This window comes from Symphalangus syndactylus, chromosome 21 (genome assembly GCF_028878055.3).
Source record: "Symphalangus syndactylus isolate Jambi chromosome 21, NHGRI_mSymSyn1-v2.1_pri, whole genome shotgun sequence".
Lineage (NCBI taxonomy): Eukaryota > Metazoa > Chordata > Mammalia > Primates > Hylobatidae > Symphalangus > Symphalangus syndactylus.
Window position 1 is genome coordinate 53,811,974 of NC_072443.2, and position 27,179 is coordinate 53,839,152.

General features: G+C 49.3%; 2 protein-coding genes across 15 annotated transcripts in view; both read right to left on the bottom strand.

The window, feature by feature from the left end:
* The window catches only part of FGD5 (FYVE, RhoGEF and PH domain containing 5), a 151,503-nt gene extending 148,308 nt beyond the window's left edge, over positions 1-3,195 (bottom strand). For 2 of the 3 annotated variants that reach the window (XM_063630258.1, XM_063630259.1), the window contains exons 1-2: positions 2,985-3,119; positions 1,975-2,075 (exon numbers count right to left, since the gene is read on the bottom strand). In XM_063630258.1, coding sequence (XP_063486328.1) covers positions 1,975-2,075; positions 2,985-3,100 — 217 coding nt within the window. In that variant the 5' untranslated portion in view covers positions 3,101-3,119. Of the gene's footprint in view, positions 1-1,974; positions 2,076-2,984 lie in introns of all 3 variants that reach the window. The other variant, XM_063630257.1, reaches the window with a different exon arrangement.
* The window catches only part of C21H3orf20 (chromosome 21 C3orf20 homolog), a 95,159-nt gene continuing 71,166 nt past the window's right edge, over positions 3,187-27,179 (bottom strand). For 10 of the 12 annotated variants that reach the window (XM_055259371.2, XM_063630261.1, XM_055259372.2 and 7 more), the window contains 3 exons: positions 25,795-25,937; positions 15,292-15,426; positions 14,108-14,707 (listed from right to left, as the gene is read on the bottom strand). In XM_055259371.2, the coding sequence (XP_055115346.2) occupies positions 14,623-14,707; positions 15,292-15,426; positions 25,795-25,937 (363 nt within the window). In that variant the 3' untranslated portion in view covers positions 14,108-14,622. Of the gene's footprint in view, positions 3,227-14,107; positions 14,708-15,291; positions 15,427-24,916; positions 24,999-25,794; positions 25,938-27,179 lie in introns of those variants that run through there. The other 2 variants (XM_063630260.1, XM_063630262.1) reach the window with 2 other exon arrangements.

Below are 27,179 nucleotides of genomic sequence, written 5' to 3' on the forward strand. Positions count from 1 at the left end.
GCCTGCTTGAAGCCTCTGTTTCCCCGTTTGGAAAGGAAGCTGGCGGGCTCCATGACCCCTTCCAGGAGGCAGCTAGGAGTAGAAGGTGAAGGTTCACCTGCCAGATGGGAGAGTTGACAGCCAAGCTCAGCTGCTCACTCACTGGGGGACCTCTGACAACTTCCTGGGCTTCCCCAAGCCCATCTCCTCATCTGAAAAATGGGAGTGATTAAATTGGCTAATCTCAGGGGAAGAACTGTGCCCAGTGCCTGAGGAGGCACGTGTCTGTCTACTAAATAAATAGTAGCTATTTTTACTGGCTTGTTAGAGATTACAAGAGCAGGTATTTCAGGAATTCCAACATGTTTCTAGGTGACAGATGTGCAAGCAGTTAAGAACGTGCACTCTGGAGCTGGACCACCTGGGTTCCAGTCCTCACCCTGCCACTGCCTAGCTGTGTGATCTTCTCTCTATGCCTCAACTGAATTATCTGTAAAATGGTAAGAGAATTGACCTCATAGGGTTGTTTTCAACATAGCACACAATTCACACATTTAAAGTGTACAATTCAGTGGTTATTAGTATATTCATAGATAATGTACAATTCTGTGAATCACTACAGTCAATTTCAGAACATTTTCATTACCTCAAAAAGAAACCCCACACACTCTGGCAGTCACGCTCCACCCCTTCTCCGCTGCCCAGTCAGCCACTCATCTAGATTCTGTCTCTATAGATTTGCCTATTCTGGCCATTTCATACAATGGAATCACTCAAGGCCAGGCATGATGGCTTACACCTGTAATCCCAGCACTTTGGGAGGCCCAGGCTTGGGGGATCACCTGAGGTCAGGCGTTTGAGACCAGCCTGGCCAATATGGTGAAACCCTGTCTCTACTAAAAATACAAACAATTAGCTGGTGGTGCACCTGTAGTCCCAGCCACTCAGGAGGCTGAGGCAGGAGAATTGCTTGAACCCAGGAGGCGGAGGTTGCAGTGAGCCGGGATCACACCACTGCACTCCAGCCTGGGCCACAGAGCTAGACTGTTTCAAAAAACAAAAACAAAAACAAACAACAACAACAACAAAAAATGGAATCACTCAACATATGGCCTTTCAAGATTGCCTTCTCCCAGTCAATAAAATGTTTTCCAAGTTCATCCATGTTATAGTATGTATCAGTACTTCATTCCTGTTTGCTGGAGAATAATATTCCCTGCTACAGATTTACCAAAATTTGCTTGGCCATTAGTGTACAAGTTTTTGTGTGCATATGTTTTCATTTCTCTTGAGTGGAATTCAGCTGTTCCTCTGGTAACTCTATGTTTAACTGCTTGAGGAACTGCCAGGCTGATTTCCGAAGTGGTTGCTCCATTGTCATTCCCTCCAATAATGGATGAGGGTTCCAGTTTCCCCACATCCTCACCAACACTGGTTGTTGTTTGTCTTTTGATGACAGCCATCCTAGTGGTTGTGAAGTGGTGTTGCATTGTGGTTTTGATTGGTATTTCCCTAATGGCGAATGATATCAAATGTCTTCTCGTATTTATTGGGCATTTATATATCTTTGGAGAAATGTCTATTCAGTGGCTTTGTCCATTTCTTAATTGGGGTGTTTGTCATGTCCACTTTTATTAAACCACCTTCTGTGTGATATACATCTACTGTGTGCTGGGCACTATGTCATAGTCACATTGCATCCTCGCCAGTATGCTGAAAGGTAGATGTTAGTGTCTCCATGATACAGATGAGGAAACTGGGGCTGACAGAGAGAAAGTGACTTATCCAAGATTGCCCTGCTTTGTAGGGCAGGACTAGAACCTGAAAGCTTGCATTTGCATCAGAGAGACTGACAGTGCACAACTGAACAAAACCAAGTAGCAATAGGCCCCAAGAGGGAAATAAAATAGGTGACCTGCTGGCAGGAATCTGGGGGATGGAAATGGACAACACTAGCAGGGAGGGCAGGGGCCCCTCTGAGGAGCTGAGACTCACCGATGTAAGTTGCTGACCATGTGGAGATCCAGCGAACAAGCCTTCCAGGCAGTGGGAGTGGCCATGCCAAGGCCCTGAGGTTGGGGTGGATCCCAGCATGCCTGAAGGACAGAAAGAAGGACACCATGATGGAGAGGGAAGGCTGAGGGGTGGAGTGGAGAGTGGAGGGAGGAAGGTGGGCTTGTGTATATTCTGGTTGCACAGAGAGCAGCCGGGGCTCGCCAGCCCAGTGAGGATTGTTAAGGGCTGCCAGGCAGCTGTGGGGCATGGAGTCCCGGATCAGATCCTGCTCCACCACGGACGGGCTGTGAGGTCATGGACGAGGCCTTTCCCCACTCCCAGCTTCCGTTTCCCATTTGAAAATGGACCGCTGGGCGTGGGAGGCACGGAGGTGGGCATCACATGAGGCAAAGCCAGGTCAGCTCGGCGCCTGCCCCATGTAGGTGGAAGACAAGCACGATGATTTCCTCACCTGTACAATCAGGGAGAGGTGGGCTCTGCCTTCCATTTCACCATTAAACGGCCAAGGCCTGGTGTGTACTAGCTGCTCATTAAAAAACAGCTGACTGAATGACCAGCAATGAGTAAGGATTCCTGTAAAGATACTTGTGTGAGGGAGGAGCAAGGAAAGCCAGCGGGTGGTGTCCACTGTAGAGGGCTGTGCACAGGCAGATCAGCCTCTGAGAACTCTCACTTTTCCGTTTCCTCTCGGGCCCCTCCCTTTTAATTTGCTAAGAGCAACCTCCCTGCCCAAGGCTGTACCCTGAATTCTTGCCATAAGCTGGTTCTGTACCCAATCCTCAAATCTGGTGGCTTTCAAGCTTTCCTGACCACTTCCTTGAGGAAGAAATACGTTTTGCACAGTGAAGACGAAAGAACCCACTCCCTGCGTTTGCATGTTCCCTGAGCTCCACTCCTGAACCACTCCTTCACTTCTCACAATAACCCATGTCGTGCTGTTTTCCCCCCAAGGGCAGATGAGGAAACTGAGGCCTGGAAAGTTAACACACCTGGGGTCATGTGGCTGGGCAGGTGGGCTCCAGGGCTTGCATTTTTTGTTTTGCTTTTTTGAGGCAGTCTTGCTCCGTTGTGCAGGCTGGAGTGCAGTGGCGTGATCTTGGCTCATTGCAACCTCCGTCTCCCAGGTTCAAGTGATTTTCCCACCTCAGCCTCCCAAGTAGCTGGGATTACAGGTGTGAGCCACCGCACCTGGCCTGGGGCTTGCATTTTTAACCACTGTACTCATGGGTGACTGAAAGAAAACCTGTGCTTTATTATATGCAAGGCATATTTTCTATCCCAGCTGTCTCTTTCAAAATGCGCATCACAACCCACTCCATGGATTTTGCAATTCACTACTGGGTCACAAGCTGCAGTTGGAAACATCCTGTCCAGACCCAGGGCAGGATATGCTGAGATGCAGAATACCAAGGGCCTACCAACAGGGCATCTCCTACCCCCTGCTCCCCACCTCCCAGAGCCAGGACCCCTCCCTGTTGTCCTTCCCCTCCAACCCCACAAGGCCAGCAGCCGAAAGGACCCACTCTCTTTCTCACATATGACTGACAGCTTCAGGGCAGTTCACGGGTCCCCAGCAGCCCCTAAACCTAGGGAAGGGAGAAAGAGGCAGCAGGGGAGGGCCCAGCCAATCTCCTTCCTGGAAGGGGAAAGTCATTATGATGCAGCTGGCAGGAGCTGGATGGGCTTTCATTTCCCAAGGCCTGAGCTGGGGGCCAGAGGAGATTGCTCACAGATAGGGAGATGCTGCTGCTGGGGCTGATGCTTCATTCCTGCTCCTGCTCCTTGGCAGGCAGCCAAGCTCCTTAACCCTTGAGGGAGCTGCAGACTGGAAGCAGCCCGCAGCGGGGTGGGCCCTGCTGGAGTGCAGGCTGGCGTTATGGAAGGCAGGGGGAGCTCCTTAATCATTTTATTAATAGTTATTCTCACTTATGTTTACTAAGCATGAGCTAAATCCTTTCTCTGTATTATCATATTTCACCCACCCAATATCCCTGGGAAGTTGCTTATTGGGATCACCCTGTTTTATAGATAAGGAAGTGGCAGTCCAGAGACCAAAGCTGCTCGCCCATAGCCTCAAGGCCAGGGTGGGGGGGCAGTGCAGGGAGAAACAGGTGTTATTAATATTTATTGAAGGGGTAAATATTTAAGGGTTCTGGGTGAGGGGTGTTGGGGGTTTCAGCAACCTGCAGCCACGTATCTGTTCTGGATCTTTGTGGCCTAGGAGGACATCCCGGGCCCTCTGCAGAGGGGCCCCATCCTCTCAGGCACGCTGTGTTTTCCTGCCTCAGTCCATTCCTGGCACCTAATGCCACTGTTTTTTATCCATCGTCTGTGTGTTTTAAGACCCTGTGTCACTGTGCCTGCAGCCTGGCCTGCTGCTTTTCACTGTGAGAAACCAGCTTTATAGGTTGCACTTGCATCTGGCATCTTGCTGAATCCGTGTTAGTTCTAATAGTTTGTCTATTGATTCTGTTGGTTTTTCCAGGTAGATGATTAAATTGTCTTCAAATACTGACAATTTTATCTTTTGCTCTTACATCCTTCTACCTGTTTCAATTTCTTTCTGTAGAGTGTTGAAGAGCTCTAATGTATTTTGGACAGTGGTGTTGAAGTAGTATCCTTGTCTTTTTACAGGGAAGATTAAAACATTTAAAGTGTCTCCACTGCTGGGCGCGGTGGCTCATGCCTATAATCCTAGCACTTTGGGAGGCCGAGGCGGGTGGATCACCTGAGGTGAGGAGTTCGAGACCAGTCTGGCCAACATGGTGAAACCCCGTCTCTACTAAAAATACAAAAATTAGTCGGGCATGGTGGCAGGCGCCTGTAATTCCAACTACTTGGGAGGCTGAGGCAGGAGAATTGCTTGAACCTGGGAGGCAGAGGTTGCAGTGAGCTGAGACTGCTCCATTACACTCCAGCCTGGGCAACAAGAGTGAAACTCCGTCTCAAAAAATAATAATAATAATAATAAAGTGTCTCCATTAAGAAAAATATTTGTTGTGGGTTTTTCTTATATAAACTTCACTAGGTTAAGAAAGTGACCTTCTATTTCCAGCTTGCTAGACTTTACCTAATAAATTTTGTTCACCAGTCAAGATAGAATTTGATTTTTCTTATTTAGTCTATTAATATAGCGAATTATATTGATTTATTTTCTGATGTTGAACTGTCTTTGCATTGCTAGGATAAATCTTACCTGACATAATGTATTATTTAAAAAAATAAATATACCATCGGATTCAGTTACCTAATCTTTTATTTAGAATGTTTGTACCTACATTCATCAGTGAAATAAGCAATGAGATTTTCATCTTCTCTTCTTCATATGACCTTATCTGATTTTGAGGTACACTAGGCTCAGAAACAACCCAATTGCCCATCTACAGTAGAATGGATAAATATATTGTGGTATAACTGTACAGTGAAATTCTATAAACCAACACGATTGAATGAACTTCAATCACATACAACAGGATGAATTTCATAAACACAATGAATATAAAAGAACTCAGACACAAAAGAGTGTGCAGTATGTGATGCCATCTGAGTAAAATTTAAAAACAGGCAAAACTAACCTATGGCGGAGGCAGGTGATGATTTGCTCTGGATTCTAGTCATGTGCTGTGTTCGTCTATTCTTGCACTGCTATAAAGAAATACCTGAGACTGGGTAATTTATGAAGGAAAGAGGTTTAATTGGCTCATGTTTCTATAGGCTGTACAAGCATGGTGCCAGCATCTACTCAGCTTCTGGGGAGGCCTCAGGAGGCTCTTACTCATGGCAGAAGGCGAAGGGGGACCAGGCACTTTGCCTGGCGAAAGCAGGAGCAAGAGAGAGTGGGTGGGGAGGTACCATGCTTTACAAAAACCAGATCTCACAAGAACTCACTGTCTTGAGAACAAGATTAAGCTATGAGGGATCCTCCACCATGACCCAAACACCTCCCACCAGACCCCACCTCCAACACTGGGGGTTACAATTCAACATGAGATTTAGGCAGGGACAAATATCCAAACTATATCATAGGGGTATGTTTACCTTGAGAAATTCATTCAGATGGAGCTTAAACTCTGTTTACTTTTCTATATTTACATTGTACTTTGACAAAACTTACATAGAGCTTTATAAAATAAAATTTGCTATTTTTAGAAACAGCTTATAAAAGATACCCATAAACAATTTTTTTCTTTGCTTTTTTTTTTTTTTTTTTTGAGACAGAGTCTGGCTCTGTCTTCCAGGCTGGAGTGCAGTGGTGTGATCTCAGCTCACTGCAACCTCTGCCTCCCAGGCTCAAGCCATCCTCTCTGCTCAGCCTCTGGAGTAGTTGGGACTACAGGCTACCATGCCCAGTTAATTTCTGTATATTTTGCAGAGACGGGGTTTCACCATGTTGGCCAGGCTGGTCTTGAACTCCTGAGCTCAAGTGATCCACTTGCCTTGGCCTCCCAAAGTGCTGGGATTACAGGCGTGAGCCACATGAGCTATTTTTATTTTTTTATTTTTTTTGAGACGGAGTCTCGCTTTGTCGCCCAGGCTGGAGTGCAGTGCCACGATCTCAGCTCACTGCAAGCTCCGCCTCCTGGATTCACACCATTCTCCTGCCTCAGCCTCCCGAGTATCTGGGACTACAGGCACCCGACACTATGCCCAGCTAATTTTTTGTATTTTCAGTAGAGACGGGGTTTCACTGTGTTAGCCAGTCTGGTCTCGATCTCCTGACCTCGTGATCCACCCGCCTCGGCCTCCCAAAGTGCTGGGATTACAGGCGTGAGCCACATGGGCTATTTTAAACTGTAAAACCATATGGACCTGGGTTTTGGGGTGTGCATGTGTGCACATGCACATGCATAAGACTGCTGTTTCAATTTATTTACAATTCCAGGTTTTTTCCAGTTTTCAATTTCTTTTTGCAACAATACTGGTGTTTTTTTAAGAAATATATCCATTTACATTAGGGAGGTAATTGATATACCAATCAAACCCAAAAATATCAGTGGCTTAACACAATGAAGTTTATTTCCCGCTCTTGACATTGTCCACTGTGCGCTGGGGAAGGGCTCTGAGAGCCAGAACTCTCCCATCTCATGGGAGCACTAGGAGCTCAGAGTCCGCCACTGGCGCTTCTGTATCCAGCATTCTTCCCTGTGGAGAGCATGGGGGCGCTGCGGGGTTAGCTTTTACAGGCTGGGCCTCGAGGTGGTGAACTTAACTGCCACCCACATTTCATTTAGTCAGAACTTAGGCGCCTCCATGAATACATGGGAGAATGGGAAGCGTAACCGGGCTGTGTGCCCAGAAGGAAGGGAAATCATTTGGGAATACATGGCAGGCTTTGCCCCAGGTTTCATCTAGGTTTTCACATTTATTGTTGTCTGATTGTTCATAATAATATTTTAAAAAAGATCTTTATTTCCCTTTTTTTCCCAACCTGTTACATATCTTTCTGGGGGTCCATCTTATTAATTCATTTAAAGGACTAGTTTTGGGGTTTGTTCATCTTCACCATTTCATTAATGTCTGCATGTCTTTCTTATTTTTAGCCTTTTTTGGCTAAAAAAATAGGCAAGTAATAATCATAAATGTACTTAAAGCTCTACATTTTCTTCCAAATACTGTTTTATCTGTGTGCCACAAATTCTGACATTGTAGCATTTTCATTATCATTCAATTCTAAATATTTCTGAATTTCCTTTAGGATTTCAATTTTAACCAAAGACCTAGAGTGTTAAGATATTTTTGTTATTTGTCTCTAACTTCATTGCATCCTACTTGGAGAATATAATCTGTAAATTCCTTTGGATTGAATGAGGCTTCCTTTATGATCTAATACACGGTATATCTTTTACAAAGTTCCACAGGCGTCAAAAAAGAATGTGGGTTCTCTATATTTTAGGTAGATTCATATACATGCAGTCAAGCTCATTGATAGCATTATACAGATCTTTGATATCTCTGCTTATTTTTGTCTGCTTTATTAATTTCTGGCAATGGTATTTTTAAATATTCACTTCATTAGCTGGGTGCAGTGGTGTGTGCCTATAGTCCTACCTACTCAGGAGGCTGAGGTGGGAGGATGACCTAAGCCCAGGAGTTCAAGACCAGTCTGAGTGATATACTAAGACCTCATCTCTTAAAAAAAAAAAAAAAAGAAAATTCACTTTAAGTTGGTTATATTTTTTTCTTGATGTATTTTGAAACTGCATACATCCTGGTGCCTTTTCATTCTTGTTCTATTGTTTCTCTTATCCCTATATAACATCTTTCTCTATCCTCTATATTTTTGGTTTAAATTATATTTTGTCAGATATTAGGATTGCTATGCTAGTTTTTTGGGTTCGTATTTGCCTGGTATATATTATCTTCAATATTTATGTGTCTTCCTATTTTGACTGTCTCAAGTAGACAACATAGAGTCCGATCTTGTATTTTTAAACCTAATCTGAGAATCCCTACATTTTAAACATTTTAACAGCTTTATTGAGATATAATTCACATGCCACACAGTTCGCCCATTTAAAATGTAAAATTCAGTGATTTTCAGTATATTTACAAAGTTGTGCAACCATCACTACTAGTTTTATCATATTTTCATAATTCCAAAAGAAATTCTATATCCATTAAAAATTACTCCCTGTTTCTCCTGCCCTCCAGTCCTAGGCAACTACTACTCTAGTTTCTGATTTTATAAATTGGCCTATTCTGTATATTTCATATAAATGGAATCATATAATATGTGATCTTTTGTGACTGTTTTCTTTGACTTAGCATAATATTTTCAAGGTTCACCCATGTTGTAACATGAATCAAAATTGTATTGTTTTTACTGCTGAGTAACATTCTACTTTACGGATATACCATAATTTATTCATCTATTCATCAACTGATGGACATTTGAGTTGTTTCCCCTTTATGGCTATTGTGAATAATGCTTCAGTGAATATTCATGTACAAGTTTTTGTATATGAAAGTCTCTATTTTTTGATTGGCAAGTTTAACCCATTTACATTTATTATACTAACCTTATGTTGAGACTTGTTTTTGGTATTACTTTTTTACTTTTTTTTTTTTTTGTCTTCACTTGTTTCCCTTGGACAAACAAAGTATTCCTGAGCAGTCAAAAAGTTATATATTCTATTTTGGTCTTATGGTGGGTGCAGTGGGAGCGAGACTCCTTCTCAAAAAAAAAAAAAAAAAGAAAAGCCAAGTCCCAATCTATGTCAGAGCTGGTAAACGAATGAACCCCTTTACCCCAGAACCTCAGTTCCTCACTCAGATTTATTGTCACTCCACTAGGCAAATTCCCTGGCTAGAGTATGACCTTAAAAATCCCTGGGGGAAGCAGCATCCACCATCAGAGGGGGCCTCTCACAGCCTTGTAATCAGTAGTTTGGAGGGGAAAAGATGGAGCATTTATTTATTTATTTATTGAGATGGAGTTTCACTCTTGTTGCCCAGGCTGGAGTGTAGTGGTGCGATCTTGACTCACTGCAACCTCCGCCTCCCGGGTTCAAGCGATTCTTCTGCCTCAGCCTGGGGTTACAGGCGCACGCCACCACACCTGGCTAAGTTTTTCGTATTTTTAGTTGAGTTGGGGTTTTAGCATGTTGGCCAGGCTGGTCTTGAACTCCTGACCTCAGGTGAATCGCCTGCCTAGGTCTCCCAAAGTACTGGGATTACAGGCGTGAGCCACCGCATCTGGCCAAGATGGAGCTTTTAAATGGTCAAATGCACCTGGTAGTTGTCATCTGCTTTCGTCAACACCTTAATGGCAAAGCTTTTGCTGTCCTTCAGTATTAACCCCTGCATCTGCACCAGTGGCTGGGCTGCCACTGTGGCTGCAGTAAAGAGGCAGGTGAAGACTGTCCCAAGGCTCTGCTGAGGAAAGGCAGGGCGGAGCTGGGGAAGATTTCATACAGCTCTCTTCCACTGCACCCATCTCCTGTCCTCCTCAGGCTGCAGCCACCCACATTTCCCCCTGCAACCAAACCAGTTTTAGACACGTTTAGCCTTCCAGGTTTTTCTTAAAGGGTTTAGTTCCTGGTGTCCACACTTGCTTCATAGTTTCTCCGGGGCAGGGAAGGAGCCAGCAGTTCATGTTGGCTTGCCAGGTGGGTGAAAACCAGGCTGCCCTCGGTGGGTGTTTATATCTTGCAGAACAGATGTCCTGTTGGTTCTAGCTCTGGCCCTATTCATCTTTGGACACAGGGGTTCTTGGGGAAATTTCTGACTATGGTTTTTGGGATTCAGCCTAAAAATCCCATCTTATTTCAACAGAAGATTGCTGAAACCTGCCTGTGATTTCACTTTCCCAGTTTCAGGCCCTGGGACAGACACGCAGAGGTGAGGGACAGTGACTGAGCCTCTCTCAGGATTTGGGTGCAGGCTGAGCCAGCCCAAGCCCTCCAACCACTCCTCGCAGAATGTGTCTGCCACCTGCTCCTCACCCTGGGCCTTCGCCCTGATCTTATAAGAAGCGTGACTAATCAGAGACCGTCAAACGCTCTTCCAAAGTACTTTTACCATTTTGCACTCCCACCAGCAATGTATGGGAGTTCTAGCTGCTGCACATACTTTCCAGTACTTGGCATTTTCAGTTCAAAAAAAAATTTTTTTAGCCATTCTAATAGGTTTCTAGTATTATCTCATTTGTGGTTTTAATTTGCATTTCCTTAAAGACTGATGACACTGAACATCTTGTCATATTTTTTTTAACCACTATATATCTACTTTTGCAAAATGTATGTTCAAATATTTAGTCCTTTAAAAAAAATACAGGGCTTTCTTCCTGAGTTGTAAGGGGTCTTTATTCCAGAAATTTATATTTTTCTCCCAGTTTGTGGTGCACTGTTATATTTTCTTAAAAGTGTTTTTAGAGGAGAAGTTTTTAAGGTGAAGTCCAGTCCATTTTATTTTTCTTTTATTTTTTTCTTACTGTCCTAGGAAATTTTTGTTTTAAAATCACAAATATTTCCTTATGTTTTCCTCTAGAATTGTTGTAATTTTAGCTCTTAAGTACAGGTCTATGATCCATTTTGAATTAATTATTGTGAGTGGTATGAAGTAAAGATTGATTTAATTTTTCCCATACAACTGTCTGGTTGTTCCAGCACCATTCCTTGAAAAGACCACCTTGTCACCTATGTTGAGACAAGTGCTTACCACCTGGTTTCCCCTCCTTCCTCTTGTTTTTTAGCCCCTGAAGATTTTCCCTATGACCTAGTGAGTTCCCATATGCAATTAAAGGGGTATTTAATTTATGTTATCCAGTATTTCTAGTGTTTTGTAACAAGATGGTGTTTTCAGGCCATTTGGTGCACAGTGTTGCTGGAGACAGAAGCCTCGCCCTTGTTTCCCTCCTCTAGGTCCTGGATGCACCTCCACAGGGAGGGCTGGGAGGAGACCTTGCCCGCTGCTGCTGTGTGCTGACTGTACCGCCATCCTTCCTCTGGGCCTCAGTCTCCTTTTTTATAAAGTGAGGGTGAGGTGGGAGATCAGCAGGACTTGTTTTCCAAGCCTTGGTCACTGCCCTGCTGATGGAAGCAGATTGTAACAAGAATAACAAAAAAGCCGGCCCAAACCAGCTGGGACCATGATGGTGATGAAAGCAACCTCTAGTTGCCCTTGTTGCTCATTATATGCTAATTATAATACATTTGCATAGGCCACTCATAAGTGCCACGATAGTTTATGAATGATGCCACAGCAACACCCTGAACGTTACCTTATATGGTTCCTGGAACTCCCCGCCCCTTTTCCAGAAAGTTCACAAATAACCCACCCCTTATTTAGCACATAATTAAGAGTGGGTATAAACTAGCTCTGCTCTGTCTATGGAGCAGCCATTTTGTTGTAGCTGTTGCTGTAATAAACTTGCTTTCTTTCACCGTGGGCTGCCTCCTAAGCAAAGCCAAAAACTTTCCTGAGTTGAGCCCCAATTTTGGGGTTCACCTGCAGATCAAGGGGTCGGACACCATGATTCCTGGGTTTCCTCCTTGCCCTAGTTTTCTTGGACGCCGAGTCTATTCTTGCCCTCTCCTGGGCCTTCCACTGGGTCAGCCTGAACAAGAAAGGATTCTCAGTAATAAGGGGAGACCCTGCTCCCATTTCCCAGAGGCCATGGGCTGCTGACCATTCCATGTCTCCCTGACAGGCTGATAACCTGGGAGGTGAGTAATGGGATGCCGCCTACTCAGACACAGGTCACACACAGCAATGCCTCCTAACAAAACCCGCCCTGTAGGTTTTAGCTCTAGCTGCACCCTCACTTCCTCCAAAGAGTTTTCCTAAAAACTGAGTCTTGGCTAGAGGAAAGAGCTACTCCGTGGATGGAAGAGACGGGAAGGTAGTTGGTAGGGGCTGCCTGCAAACACTGGGGGTGAGGCAGCAGCAGATGTGCCAGTGTTTGCCCTAGAGGATCCATGTGCATCGGGCCACAGCTTTTTCCTTAGAAAGCTTTGGACCCCCCTATAGCCAAAACGACAACAGAAGGAAGCCTGAAGAGTCCAAAAACAGTTTATGGCTCAGTTCTCAGTTGATCGAGCACCTTTCCATCGTGCCTGGTTTGTTGGGGGCATCTTTGAGGGGTGAAGGCTTATCCTGCTCTCCTGGGGTTTCCATGGAGAGGGGCTTCCCCTTTTCTCCCTCCTCCCTAAGGTACATTTGATTCTGCAGCCTTGGACATTCGCTGAGCCTGTTCCACCAGTGGGAGGCATCCCGCGCATGAGCAGCTCATTTTTGCCCCTTTCAGTGTGGTGAGCCCCGTGGGTAGGGCCAGGACCTGCCCTTCAGAGACAGGTCTGTGTGCACAGTGCACGCGGCTGTTGACATGCACATGCAGACTGCTTGGCATACCCACGCAAGCACGCCTGAGCACACGGCCCACAGGGCAGGTCTAGGGTGGCAGGGGAGAGGCTTTGTTTCAGGCCCTTGCCTGAGCCGAGGTCTCCATTCCAGCCTTTACCAAGGTCTTGCCTTGGGGGCTGGAAGGTGCCTGCCTGCAAGGACAGAGGTGGAACTTTCTTTCCCTTGCCCTCCAATCCTTGTCTGTCCTTGTGCTCAGGAGGGGAGGAGGGGAGAGTGGATAGAGCACCTGGGACCCGTGATAAACATCAAGGTCCTTAAATATCAAAGATACAAGCTTACGAATATCGCAAATCATTTCAAATTCATTTCTAGAAGAACAAGTCTGTAATTCAAAAAAACATAAGCTTGAAAAATTCAGACTAAAAAAGCTTATATTACAGAGGACGCATAAGCATTTCTAAGTGCAACATCTCACTAAATGCTGCCTGCAGCTCAAGGCTTGAGCTCTGCTCTGGGCTGGGAGGAAAAGGTAGACCTTCTGGAGTCCTCAGCTGCTCCTGGAAAGGGCTCCCGTGAACCCAGACAAGACAGCCCAGTGTCGTGGGCCCGGAGCAGGGGTTAGGACGAGACAGCCCAGAGCCATGGGCCCAGGGCAGGGGTTCTCTCTGTCCCTCACGGGCACCCTCAGGGGCATGGGGAAACTTAGCATCCGAGAGGGGCTACTGTCTTGGGCCCCTTGATGCTGGTAAGGATTTCTAAGGCCTGTGGCTCAGGAAAGAAGCCCAAAATGCACCAAACGGCACTGTGGCTGGGCTCAGTGGGGATGTCTGCCCCCAGGAGGCCACAGGGTTGTGGCTTTCAGGGCATCACTGAAGGGTCCCTAGGGGTGAGCACTCTGTCATTAAGTCTCCCAGCCTGCACCATTCTCATCTTCCTCAGATCCCCCCTCAGTGATTTCTTCCCCATCACCCTCTTAACTCCCTTCTCACTCCACACTTGCTTCTTCTTGCCCCCTCCCTCCTTACTGGTTCCCCTCCCCTCTTCCTCCCTCCTTACTTGTTCCCCTCCCCTCCCTCCTCCTTACTTGTTCTCCTCCCTCTCCCCGCTTACTTGTTCCCCTCCTCCCTTCCCTCCTTCCTTACTTGTTTCCCTCTCCCCGCTTACTTGTTCCCCTCCTCCCTTCCCTCCTTCCTTACTTGTTTCCCTCTCCCTCCCTCCTTGTTTATTCCTTCTACTCTTCCTCTCTCCTTCTCCCCCTCCATCTTCTTTCTTACCCCCTCCCCTCCCCCATCACTTGTTTCTTCCTCTCTCTCCTTGCTCCTTCTCTCATTTCTCCCTTTGTCTCTTCTTCCCTGTCTTTGGCTTTTCTCTCTGCCTCGTCACTGTTCTCTTCTTGCTGTCTTTTCCACCTAGGCCATAGACTGAGCTTCCCCCACCCAGGAAGGCTATAGGAGGCCCATTTCAGTCCCATCTGGGCGTCCCAGGGCTTACTGGGTCACCTATCCTGGAGGGAAACATTTCCTTCCTTGAGCGTGGGAGGGCCTCAGCTGACTTAACTGGCCGCAGAGGAAGCTCTGCATTGGGGGAACCGAGTTTCCAAGGACTTGACCTGGGACAAGTCTGTTGGGGGCCTCTAGCCTCACAGAAGACAGACTGAGCTGGGTCTGTCCTTCCCCAGAGCCTCACCCCGATGCTGGAGGCCCACTGGTTTATTATAGAGGCTTGGAGGACAGGGTGGGAGACTGGGGAGGCAGGGCTGGGCTGGCAGGAAGCCCCAGCACCCCAGTCCAGGGCCTGGCTTACTTGGCTGCCGCCAGGATGGCGCTACTTCTTGGAGGCCTGCTTCTTCCAGCTGGTTTTCTTGTTGTCCCTCCTGAGAGGATGTAGCTCCACTTCAGGCTCTCTTGCCCTAAAGATCAAAATAGAGGGCCGGGCGGGGGAAGGGCTGTTCTTCACAATGCCCAGAGCCCAGGCTCGGTTGGGCCAGGACGGGCAAGGCCCTCTCCCTTGCACAGGTGAGGCTGTTGGGTGCTGCTCCAACCAGAGGGTCCCGGTGGCACCTGTGACCTTTCTACACGCTCCTAATTTTGCTTTTCTATCTTCATGAGAAGTATGTGATTTCCACGCCATGCCGAATGTGTGATTCATTTCATGGTTACCAGCACCAGCAAGTCAGTGGCTTTTAACACATACAGCAAGTTTCTTGCAAGGAGACAGCGGGGTAGTCTCCACCCTTCTCAGACTAATGGGTCTGGGCTGTGGGGTTTTGCTGCAAAGTCTGCAAAAGGCCTGCATCTCTACCACCCAGACCACCGCGAGCAGCTCCAGGGCAGCCTGCATGCCCGCCCAATATTGTGTTGATTACATGGGCTAGATGTCAGGGATGGTTGGACATGACCCAGGCCTAGGGGGAGTGACTTGCCCAAGGCCAAATAGCCCCGAGGTGGCCTGCTGTGAGCCACGCCCATTCTGGCAGCTGGTGTGGTCACCTACTTCTCAGCCTCCAGAGGTAACTCCTTCTCCACATAGTCTTCCAGGGCCAATGAGGAGCTGCTTCCTTGGATATCTTCTGACTCGGCTTTCTTGACTGATTCAGAATCCTCCAGGCTCAGGACAGAGTTGGGAACACTGCAGGGGAGGCAGGGTCGTGGGCAGTGCTCAGGACCCAGGGTGCACTGCATGCTGTCCCATCAGTGTTCTGGGAGCCTAGACAGACCAGGACACAAGTGCTTCTCCTCCTGAGGGCGGCGAAGGGAGAATCTGATCGCCTTGGGGACACAGTGACACGCTGGAGGTTGGCTTCCCTGGCTTCTATTTTGGGCTGGATTAGCCCTAACCCAAATGCTGCTACACTCGCACCCCCAACACTGACCATAGCAAATGCCTGAGGTGGGGTGGGAGGGCTCCGTAAGTGACCACAGGAGAGATGACAGGCGGCAAAGGAACTGTGTCATCATGTGTGATATTGTGGGCTGGACACATGTCCCCCAAATACATATGTAGAAGTCCTAAACCGCGAGACCCCAGAATGTGGCCTTATTTGGAAATAGGGTCGTTGCAGACATCATTAGTTAAGATGAGGCCACACTGGCGAGGGTAGGTCCAATCCAACATAGCTGGTGTTCCTCTACAAAGGGGAAATTTGGGAGAATGCCATGTGAGGATTGCAGTTCTGTGGCCACAGGCCAAGGAGCTACCAGGAACGGGGAGCAAGGCCTGGGACTGAGCCTCCCTAGCAGCTTCTGGGAGAGTATGGCCCTGCCCACAACTTGGTCCAAGCTTCTGGCATCCAGAACTGTGAGAGGATGAATTTCTGTTGTTTCAGCCACTCGGTTTGGGTCACCTTTGTGTCTTAGGCTGTTCAAGCAGCTATTACAAAATACCATAGGCTGGGTGGCTGTGAAACAACAGAGGTTCCTCTCCATTCTAGAGGCTGGGAAGCCTGTCATCAAAGAACCGGCAGATTCAGTGCCTGGTGAGGACCCGCTGCATCACAGATGGCCGTGTTCTCATAACTTCACATATGGAAAGGGGCGAGGGTCCTTCTGGGGCCTTTTATAAGGGCACTAATCCCATTCATGAGGGCTCCATCCCATGAATCACCTCCCCAAGGCTCTGCCTCCTAAACCATTGCCTTTGAGGTGAGGATTTCAACGCATGAACTTTGGGGGGACACAGACTTTCAGACCACAGCCCCTTGTTACAGCAGCTCCAGCAAACACAAACGTGGCTATTCCTCACCTTTGTGCCACACCTCACAGCTTTGCAGCTGTTCATTGTCAGTGTTTCTGAGTTACAGGATGTTTCTGAGATTCACAGCAGCCCTGGGAAGCAGGCAACTCTGGGACGTTTGTCCCATTTTCCTGACAAGGGCCCTGAAGTCCAGAGAGGTGAGAAGGCTTATTCACAGGCACATAGTAGGTCAATGGCAGAGACAGGACTGGCCCATGTATGCACTGTCTAGTCACTTGGTCATATTTACTGAGCCTCTACTATGTGCCCGGCCCTGAGGAGTTTACAACCTGGTGGGGGTCATGGGTAGCAGTATCTGGTGCTGAAGGAGGGGGCATGGCTTGGGGAGGGGTCTTGAGGTAGCTCTGGGAGTATGTGGCTAAGTCTGGGCTGGGGACAGGAAGTGGGTGTGGAGGGACTGTCCAGGCACGGGCCATCCTACAAGGCTTAGAGCAAGAAACAGTGTTTACAGGCTATCTAAATCTGTTTTGTTTGTATAGATCAAGCAAGCGAATCAAAGGTGACTTGCTTAAGGCCAGGGCCTTTCAGAGACAAGAGGAGACACAGCCTACCCCCCATCATTTCAAGGGCCCTAGAAAAACAAAACACCAAGAGATGCCGAAACAGGGCCTCAGAATCTGGGTATATGCACAATGTTTACATTTGGCAAATTAATGCCTCTTTGCAGCCTTTTAACTCCAATCCGGCCTCAAAAGGAGCACACACAGAAAACTAAGCTGACCCTTTAAACACCTCTCTTAGAGGCCTGCCTGAGGCCCTTTGAGAAGGGGTGGACTGTGGAAGTGTCTGGGCCTATGGTCCAGTCCCTGCCATTCTCAGGGGGTGGGGTGGGGGGCAGGAGGCACAGGGTAGGCTGATGGGTTCCTCCAGGGCCCCCCTAGAGCAGCAGCCCAGGGTGGATGGGGAGGAGGTCCTGGCAGCTCTGTTTGGTGTTGGGTGCTTGGGGAGTGTAGGGGAAAAGGCTCAGAAAGAAGCATGGTTCCCCTCACCTGGACATTTCATTCATTCATTCTTTCATTCATTCCCAGAGCACCTCCTCCCTGAGCTCAGCTCTAGGACTAAATACCTATAGCAGGCCCTGAGTTCACAGCCAGCCTCTCTGTCCCAGCAGTCAAGAAATGTCCCCACCCTGGGCACTGGCCTCCTCCCTGTTCTCCCTGTCTCCAGCCTCACCCTCTTCCATCCAGTGCCCCCACCCCACGCCCCACCAGAGGGCTGGTCCTCCTTGATCTGGCCTTGTCTCTCCCACTTAAAGCCAGTCTGTGGTTCCCTGATGCTTGCAGAGGTAAGCTTCAGCCCCCCGGCATGACGCCTGGGTCAGGGTCTGTCAGAATATGGCCCAAACTACCAGCATGTTTTTCTAACAGCCTGTCTTGGCAGCTCCCCTAAATCCACAGCCCTCCTGCTCACAGGTTCCTGCGGTGCACTGAGCCCTTGCCTGCCCTAGCCCCTCCTGAGTGCCTTTTCCCTCTCCTCCTTTGCTGGGCCTTCTTCTTATCCTTCAAGGCCAGCCTCCCAGGTCCCCTCCTCTGCCAAGCCCTCTGAGCTCTAGCAGAAGGCGAGATTTCCTCTACCGTCCCCTCTGCCTCCGTGCTTATTATGGTGCACTGCTCACAGCTCTATGAATCTGCCCTGCAAGTGCCTCGGCAGGATTTGGTCTCAGCGCCTTGGCACCTCCTGTGTCTTGCTCTTAGCCAGGCATGAGTGAGTGAATGAACAAATGAACCAAATGATGGGGACATCAGAGGACCATGAACGACCAGGCCAGCAGAGCCACACAGCTGTCCTGCTGGGGTGACAGGAACACTCATGTCCCTGCTGACAGTGGGCGAGGTGCTTCTCTGGAAGACTGATCTAGAGGTTGATTCTGAGACCATCCTTGGTCAGGGATAAGCAAAAAAGACCATCTGGGGCTTTGCAACAGGCCAGTCCCTCCAGGAATTTCAAAGCCTTTGTACTCACCACAGTGAAAGGAAAGTATCCACAAGAACAGGCCCTTGTCAGGTGTGGAGCCCACCTCCCCATGGCATTGCGGCTAGCCCACTGTTTCTGAGCCCCTGGTCTACTTCAGGAAGGTAATTTCTCTCTACTCAGCGCCCCCTCAGGCCCCAGTCCAGAAAAGAGGTAGTTTTAACACCATCCTCATCCATCTTTACTGTCTGCTCCTGTGACAAGCTCATGATACCCTGCTTAGCCCCAACCTAGTCCCTGCCAGGTTCATGAGTCTAAAGCGCAACTCTGATCAAGCCTCTCTCAGCTCAAGAACCTTCAATAGCTCCCCATTGCCTGTAGGATCAAGTCAGGAAAGCCTACGTCTGCATGCCCTTCCCCTGCCTGTCCAAGGGGCTTCCTTGGGCTGAGTGGGGTGTGGGGTTGCTGACATGAGCAGCCGGTAAGGGTGGATTGCTGTTCCTCAGAGCAGCATCGTAGAGGGAGGGCCTGGCGGTGGCTGGCTCCCTGCTGAGCACGGGGCCCGCTCTCCACAGCTCCATCCTTGGAGGGGTCTTGGTGTATGCAGCGGATGAGGGTGTGGGCCCCCTGCACTGCTGATCCAACTAGAGACCCGGTCTCCTCACCCTGTGCCCTCCCCACTCCCCTGCTTACCCCTCCTGCATCCACCCAGTCTCTTCCTGCCTCTTCTGAGGTGGGCAAGGGGCAGGGGTGCTACCAAGTGGCGCAGCTGTAAAGAGCTTCCCCTCCCATCTGGATAGCATGTTACAGGTTACAAAGCCCCTTGAGGCTCAAATTGGTGTTTCTGTAGCGCTCTGCCTTTATCAGGTCTCATTCCAGTTGGTAGTGTGGTCTGCATTTCACAGAGCCCTTGACAGTTTATACGGTGCTTTGTCCCTTCTAGAGTGTCTTATGGTTTACAAAGTGCTTTGAAGGGTAGGAAGCGCATTACAGTTTAGAGAGCACTTTACAGGGCTCACAGTAGCTTATGGAGTGCTCTGCTGTTCCGGAGAGCAGGCCCGTGAGGGCGCACAGCAGCGTAGAAGATGCTTTCTGGTTTACAGGGCACATTGCTGCTCCCAAAGCCCTTTGTGATTTTGGGGGCACGTGGCAATTTACAAAGGATTTTGTCTTTTACAGAATTCATGACAATTTGCAAAGTACTCTGTGGCTTACTGGGTGCATTAAAGTTTACACAGGGCTTTGCAGTTCACAGGACACATGACAGTTTAAGGAACACTTTCATCATCACAGGTGCAGTCATCTTTGACAGCTTCTAATCCTCTCAACTCACTCCTCTGAGAATGGTCCAGAAAGAACTACACCTCCATCCCACAAGGAGGGGACTGAGGCCCAGCAAGGGCAAGGCCAGGTTTGTGGCATCGCCTGGGCACACTGTCCCTCCAGGGCACCTCCTTACCCTGGCTGGGCCTCCACTTTCCCTTCTGTTATATGGGCGCTCAGGGCCCGGGGTCATCTTTTCTGCAGGAAGCTCACCCACCAGACTCCCACATTGCCTAGCAGCTAGGGTTGGAGCCCAAGGCTTCACTCTCCTCTCCCCACCACCCCATGCCAGGCCCATGGGCAGCACCACAAAGGGGCACCGCCAGGCGCCTCCACCCCAGACGCTTGTGAGGGCTCCAGGACACCAGGTCTGGCACATTCCCATCCTGGGGACCTAACTGGCTACAGGCGAGGCAGACAGTTGGCCAGTTAGCTCCAGTCCTAGGTAGATGGACACCAGCCTTTCCAAGAGGCCCTAGCAGGAGGATGTGACAATGGAGGGACAAAGCAGAGGCTCCCGGCCCTTGCTGGTCTTGTGTGCTCCAGGACATCTTCCACAGTGAGTCGGAGCTGTCGTCCTGACAAACCTGCCCGGCCACACTCCTCAAAGCCTCCCCCAGCTCTGGCCACACTCAGGAAGGGGACAGCTGCCGTGGCTGGGGGTCAGGCCGCCTGCACTTGGCCTCCAGCTACCCTGGTGCCCCACCTCTTCACCTACCCACTCTCTGCATCCTGGGTGCCAGCAGGCTGAGCTAACAGGGCCAACTGCCCTCCCTGCCTGGTGGGCCCTTCACGCCCCTGTCACCACTGTCACAAGTCCAGTTCTGGTCTCTTGTGTACCTTGTCCCCACTGCTGTATGAGTGCAGTGGGGCAGCACCTCTGCTTACTGGCATAGATAGGGGCCTGCAAATAGTGACTAGTGTGTGACCCCCCTCCCCTCCACCAGCTGCCCCTGAGGGTGATGAGGGAGGCAGGGGGAGAGCAGTGACTGTCGCGTGCAGGTGGACACAGTGCAGACTCATGAGCTCTGCATGTGTTCTGGGCTGTCCTTCTCAGCCTGGCTACTGCTGGCCGCTCGAAAGCTTTCCTGGCAGCTCCAGCCTCCTGAGCCCGGCAGGTGTCAGAACTCCCTCGGTCCCCTCCGTGTGGGGGCCTGGAAGCTTTCGGGAGTGAGGATGAGCCCTTGGCCTCTCTGGCCCCTATTGTGCTGGTGCCCAGATGGGAAGAGTCTGGCAAGGACAGGGGCTGAGCCAGATATGGACCCAGCGCCCCGCACAGGGCTGCCCTGGGGAGGGGATCACTATCTGCCACATGAGAAAGGAGAAAAGGCACAGGCTGAGTGGGGGACAGGGAGGCTCTAAGCCTCACACAGCTCTGGTCTCTGATCAGTCCTGGCCCCCCAGCTGGGCTGCTGTTTCCTGAGCTCGGAGCCTTCTGTGGCCTTATCTTGGTGCAGCCCACTGGGCCCGCCACTCCCAGAGGCCCCGCAGCCTCCCCCAGTTGTGTTTGGCCTGGCAGGCCCTCACCCTCCTGCTCTGTTTGTCAGAAGGCAGTCTACCTGCCAGGCGACAGCTGGCCCCAGCCCCTGCTGGAGCTCATGAGGCCCCTGTGGGGACCCCTTCTTCCCCAGCACCCACGGCCCGGCTCCTTTGTGGGTTCCTCTTCCTGCTCCTGGCCCTTGCCTTTCCATGGTGGCTTCACAGATGCCAGGCCCACAATGAGAACTCTTTCTGTGGCCAGCTCCTCTGAGGAAAGAGAAGGCTGAAGTGCCCCCAGGCTGGTGGCCACCCCAGCCTGACTGGACCCGGCTTCCAACCCAGCTTCCCTGCACCTGCTCTGCTCACCTATAGCTTTTCTTTCTTTCTTTTTTTTTTTTTTTTTGAGAAGGAGTCTCGCTCTTTCACCCAGGCTGGAGTGCAGTGGCGCGATCTCGGCTCACTGCAGGCTCTGCCCCCCGGGGTTCACGCCATTCTCCTGCCTCAGCCTATTGCTTTTCTCTCCACCTCCTCACCTCCACAGAAGGATTTCCTGGACTCCCCCCGCTACACTTGTGCAAAGCCAAGTCTACTCTGGGTAAGGAAGACATGATTCCCACCAAGCAACAGTGAGGGCCTCCCTTTCCTAGCAATCTAGATGCAAAGCTGTTGGCCAACATCCCTCAGTAAACGGAGGACGTAGAAAGCAATGTCAGCTCCCGGCACTGCAGACTCCCTTGCTCTAGGCATGGATACTTCTGATTTCACAGACTGTTTCCAGCATAATCGTCCCTCACGCTACCCCTTCCATGGCCTCTCACCATCAGCCTTCCAAACCTAAAGGTGAACATTTATTCTTTCTTCCAAACCATCCCTTAGCAACTGAGCCTGCTGAGACCTTGATTCAGCCATCTCTTCTCCCTCAAGGGCACAACTGATCAGCAAGCCTTCTATGTATTCATCCCGGTTGCATATTTAGAAAATAAATGGGCAGGCCAATCACAGAGGTCTGCCCTTTAGGCTGCTGCTGAACCTCACTCACTGGAGTGTGGCTGCAGAAGCTACTATCTGAACCACATGCATCCACCTTGTCCATGAGGACACTGTGAGATTTCACCAGCATCTTCTGGAATCCAGGTGATGCAGGCCAACAGCATGTCTTGTACTACTAAACCAGTCATCCTGCTGGAAGAGGAACTGGGGTGGATGAAGTACTTTTCAAACATGTCCACAAATTCTTCAACACTCTTTCCCCATCAAGAGGTGGTGTCTGATTCCCCCCAGCCTTGAATATGGGCTGGCCCTAGGGACTTCAGTGCAGTGGAATGTGTGATGCTGCATGACTTATGAGGCTAAGGCATGAACGGCAAGACAGCTTCTTGCTGGTCCTTTCCTGGGAAGCTCCCTCGTGGAACCCAGCCACCATGTTGTGAGGAAGCCCAGGCCACTTGGAAAGGCTACATTTGAGCAGTCTGGCTGACAGCCCACACTGACCACCAGGCATGGGAGTGCACAAGCCTTGGAGATGACTTAGCCCCAGACAACTTCTGACTGCAACTGTATGACAGACCTTCTCACTCCCGCCAAAAAAGAACCACTTAGCTGAGCCCAGCTGGCACCAGGACCATGACAGAGAATAATAATAATAATAATAATAATAATAATAATAATAAACGATTGTGTTGTTTTATCCTATAAAGCTTGGGTGGTTTGTTTCACAGATACAGATTATAGGAATGACTGCTATGGCAATGCTTTCAATTAAAGATTCCATTTCCTTTTTTCACCTAAGTGCTCTTAAACCATCAACCCACTTGGCTATTCTAGGATTAGGAGGAGTCCTACTGGTTAATAGTTTCACGAATCTGCCTCTTTTCATTTTCACGAACCTAGACCATCTTGTGTGCATGTTTCTAGTTTGTATGTATGTGTGTATGTTTCTATCTAGTCTGTGTGAGTCTGGTTTGTGTATATGTGTATAGCGTATGCATGTGTATGTGTGTCTAGTTTGTGTGTGTTTGTGTGTCTAGTATATGCAGGAATCTAATGTGTGTACATGTGTGTCTAGTTTACATGTGTGTTTATAGTTTGTATGTACGTGTATACTTTGTATATGTGTGTACCTAGTTTGTGTGTATGTGTGTGTGTCTAGTTTTCTGATTCTTTCCTCACCATTCCTGAACAATTGTTGAAGACTGTTGTAAGCATACCACTAAGTTCTTTCAGAATCCTTGAATATAACAAATTAGGAGACCAGAGCTCATTTTAATGATAATAATATCACTAACAAGGGTAGGTAGTAATCTCAGTAAATGTGAGCTATGTGCCAGCACTTCCCATGTGCTGACTCCTCTAATCCCCATAACCCAATACAGTCAGTCTCACTCTACAGACAAAGAAGCTGGTGCACAGAGAAGGTGAGTGTTTTGCACAGGTCATGCAGCTATGAAAGGTGGCCAGACTCCTCAAGCTGTCATTTCCTACTAAAGAGCATCTTCCTTTTGAGGACATCTAGAGCCAAATAAGAGCTATGTCTCTTTGTAACTACTTTCTGGCATCCTCCACTGTGATTGTCTGAACGTCTATGTCCCCGCAAATTGATATGCTGAAATCCTCATCCCTAAGATGATGGTGTTGGGAGGCAGAGCCTTTGGGAGGTAAGGCAGTCATAAGGGTGGGACCCTCATGAATGGGATTGGTGCCCTTATACAACAGGTCCCAGAGAGACCCTCGTCCTTTCTGCCACGCAAGGACACAGCAAGAAGGCACCATCTATGAACCAGGAAGCAGCCCTCGCCAGACACCAAATCCACTGGCGCCTCGGTCTTGGACTTACCAGCCTCCAGACAGCGGGAAATAAATGTTCAACAGGCTGAGACTTTCACTCCCCATGCACCATAGCAGGCTAGCCTTCTTCTGAATGTTTCTGAAAATCTCCTTGCTGGTCCTCTTTGGCATCTTCCTGCAGCCTCAGCTCATCTTCAGCCTGGGCCCTTCCCAACAGCATCCCCCTGTCCTGTCCTGTCCTGCCCTTGGTGCCTCTGTCTTTCTCCCTGGGATTGTTGGTGACTGGTCTTCAAGGACCACCAAGCCCTCTCCCTCTTGAAGTCTCAGGCAGTGGGGTCTCAGTGACTTTTCTGTCTGCACCTTTCAGCATCTGCCCCTCCTTACCATCCACAGGCTCCTCTTGGGCCTGCCTTCCCCGCTGAGTGCTCTGAGTTGTGGGGGTCACTTGGCATGATCTCCTCAGTTCCTCCAGAAGTGGGTTCCCCCACTCAGACAAGGCCCAGACTCAGCTTACTGCAGTAAGAAGGGCGTAAGGACTCCTAGAAAACTGAGGGTCCTATGTGGGAGTGGGGGGTGCCCAGACTCGGTGCTGTGGAGGTGCAAGTCACAGGACTTAGGGCTGCATACCCCAGGTCTGCGTATAAATAACACTTTCCACATGCCCCATCATTTGCTTCACAGTTCACAAAGCTCTTTAACAAACACACTTTCATGAGATCCTCAGAGCCTCTCAAGGTGGGCATTATTTCCTCAGTTTGAAGGTGAGGAAACAGAGGATTAGGGAGGTAAACTGACTCACCACAGTCACCCAGCCAGTAGAGCGGAGCAGGGGCTCCAACCTCATCCTGCAAGTGTCTCACTGCACCGTGCTGCCCAGGCATTCTCAAATCTGCTCATGTTCCCCTAAAGCGGTCTTCAGGCACCTCATGCAGCGCAGGCTCCTTCCTGGACTAGGATGTATTCTTCTTGAGCCACTCAAAGCTAGGTCTCTCGGCTCAAGAAGATCATCTCACGAGAGCTGGGCCCAGGAGATGCTCAACAAGTTGGCATCACCTAGTTGAAAGGCCCAAGCTCAGAGGCCCAGAGGTAAACTTAAGCCAGCACTTCCTGCTACAGTGGCCTGGGATCACTTCATGAATGGCCTTTGTCTGTGTGGGGAGGCTGAGGCAGGAGGATCACTTGAGCCCAGCCATTCAAGGATGCAGTGAGCTATGATCGTGTCACTGTACTCCAGCCTGGCCGACAGAGTGAGACCCTCTCTCAAAACAAAAACAAACAAACAAACAAACAAAAACAAAGCAGAAGCAGGGCCCAGCTTGCACATGAGGTGGTGGTAGGGTGTGGTGGGACAGAGAGGGGGTGTAGCCAGAGCTTCTGCCCACGAAATCTGTCTAGATTATTCCAACAGAAACAGGCACTGTGCAAGCATTACCATGTCCCTCTTTCCCCAAGAGGGCCCTTTTGCCAAACTTGTGTCCCAAAGAAACCCACAACATGGCCTTGCTCACACATCCCCTCCCACTCTGCACCCGCTCCCATCCCTCCCCTGCCCACCTGTGAAGTCCTCCTGCCGAAGTTTTTGCCATGTGTGCCACAGGTGGAGGCTTCCCACCTCCAGCCCCCCTCCCCACTCCATCCCTTCAGCCCCGCCTGCTCCCCTCAGTTCCCCTTTCACAGCCCAAGTCTCCTTTCTGCCCTCCATCCCTCCCCAGGCCCATCCCTCATCCTGAGTGTTTCCTGTTTTACCTGAATTTGTAGTCATCCGGCAAGAAGTAGCCCATCTTGCAATCCTGTTGAGACCGGAAGATCTGTTTCAACAGATTCTGCTTGCTGAGGCCATATCCATTCAAAACACGGCCCCCAAAAATGAGCTTCCCCCCGGCAAACATCTGTTGACAGGAAGGAAACGAGGAGAGATCCTCAGCACATCAGCACAGCAGTGTCCACCGATAAGACAGGCAAGTTCGGAATTTCACTAGGAGAGTGCCACAGGCCTCTCAGAGCTTGCGCCATGAGGCAGGCCTTGGGTGGCTGGGGAAGGAGTGCTGCCCTCCCTGAGTTGCCCAGGGAGATGTATGGCTGAGTCCAGTCCCTGCCCAGGCTGGGATGGTGGGGTTGCCCTATGATCTGGGGGTCTGGGCAGGGGTTTGGCTCAGCCATACCTCCCTGGGCAACTTGGGGAGGGCAGCACTCCTTCCCTTCTGCCTGCTTGGCCACCCAGCTCAAATGCACTTCACATACAGCCCCACAGAGCCCTGGGGCCAGAAAGGTGTTCCCCTGCTGTGTATGTATGTTTCGGCTCATCCTATGGAATGAGAACCCCTTGAGGGCAGGGCTCCCACCCCCATAGGTCAGTCCCTAACAAGTAGACACCTATCCAAATATTTCTGTGCAAAAATATTCATGACAGCATTATTTGTTATGGCAAAAAAATACGAATAACTTAAATGTCAACAAAAACAGCACAAATAGATAAAATGACAGACTCTTCACTTTGGGAGGTCAAGGTGGGCGGATCACAAGGTCAGGAGTTCGAGACCAGCCTGGCCAACATGGTGAAACCCCATCTCTACTCAAAATACAAAAATTAGCCAGGCATGATGGCAGGCACCTGTAGTCTCAGCTACTTGGGAGGCTGAGGCAGGATAATCCCTTGAACCCGGGAGGCAGAGGTTGCAGTGGGCCGAGATTACACCACTGCACTCCAGCCTGGGTGAGAGAGTGAGACTCTGTCTCAAAAAAAAAAAAAAAAAAAAGAAGACAGACTCTTAGACAGTAGTTAAAAATCAGGTGTTACAAACTATATAAGGACATGGGGAAATGCTCATGGTATTTTAATTTAAAAAGAAGAATTGCAAAGAATATATGCAGAAAAGGACTGCAAAGGTCAGACACCAAAATGTTAGCATGCAGTGGCCCTTGCAGGTGCCAGGTACATATCTGTAGGATGAGCAAATGAGACTCTCTGGGTGATCTGACGATGTCATTATTTTCTAAATTATATTTTCTAAGCTTTCCATAACGAACATATGTAAGTATTTACAGTGCACTGTTTTTAGGATAAAGCCATTTAAAAACAGATGAAGCGAATTTGATTTGCTAGGTTGAATGTCACCTGTCCCTTCAGCCTC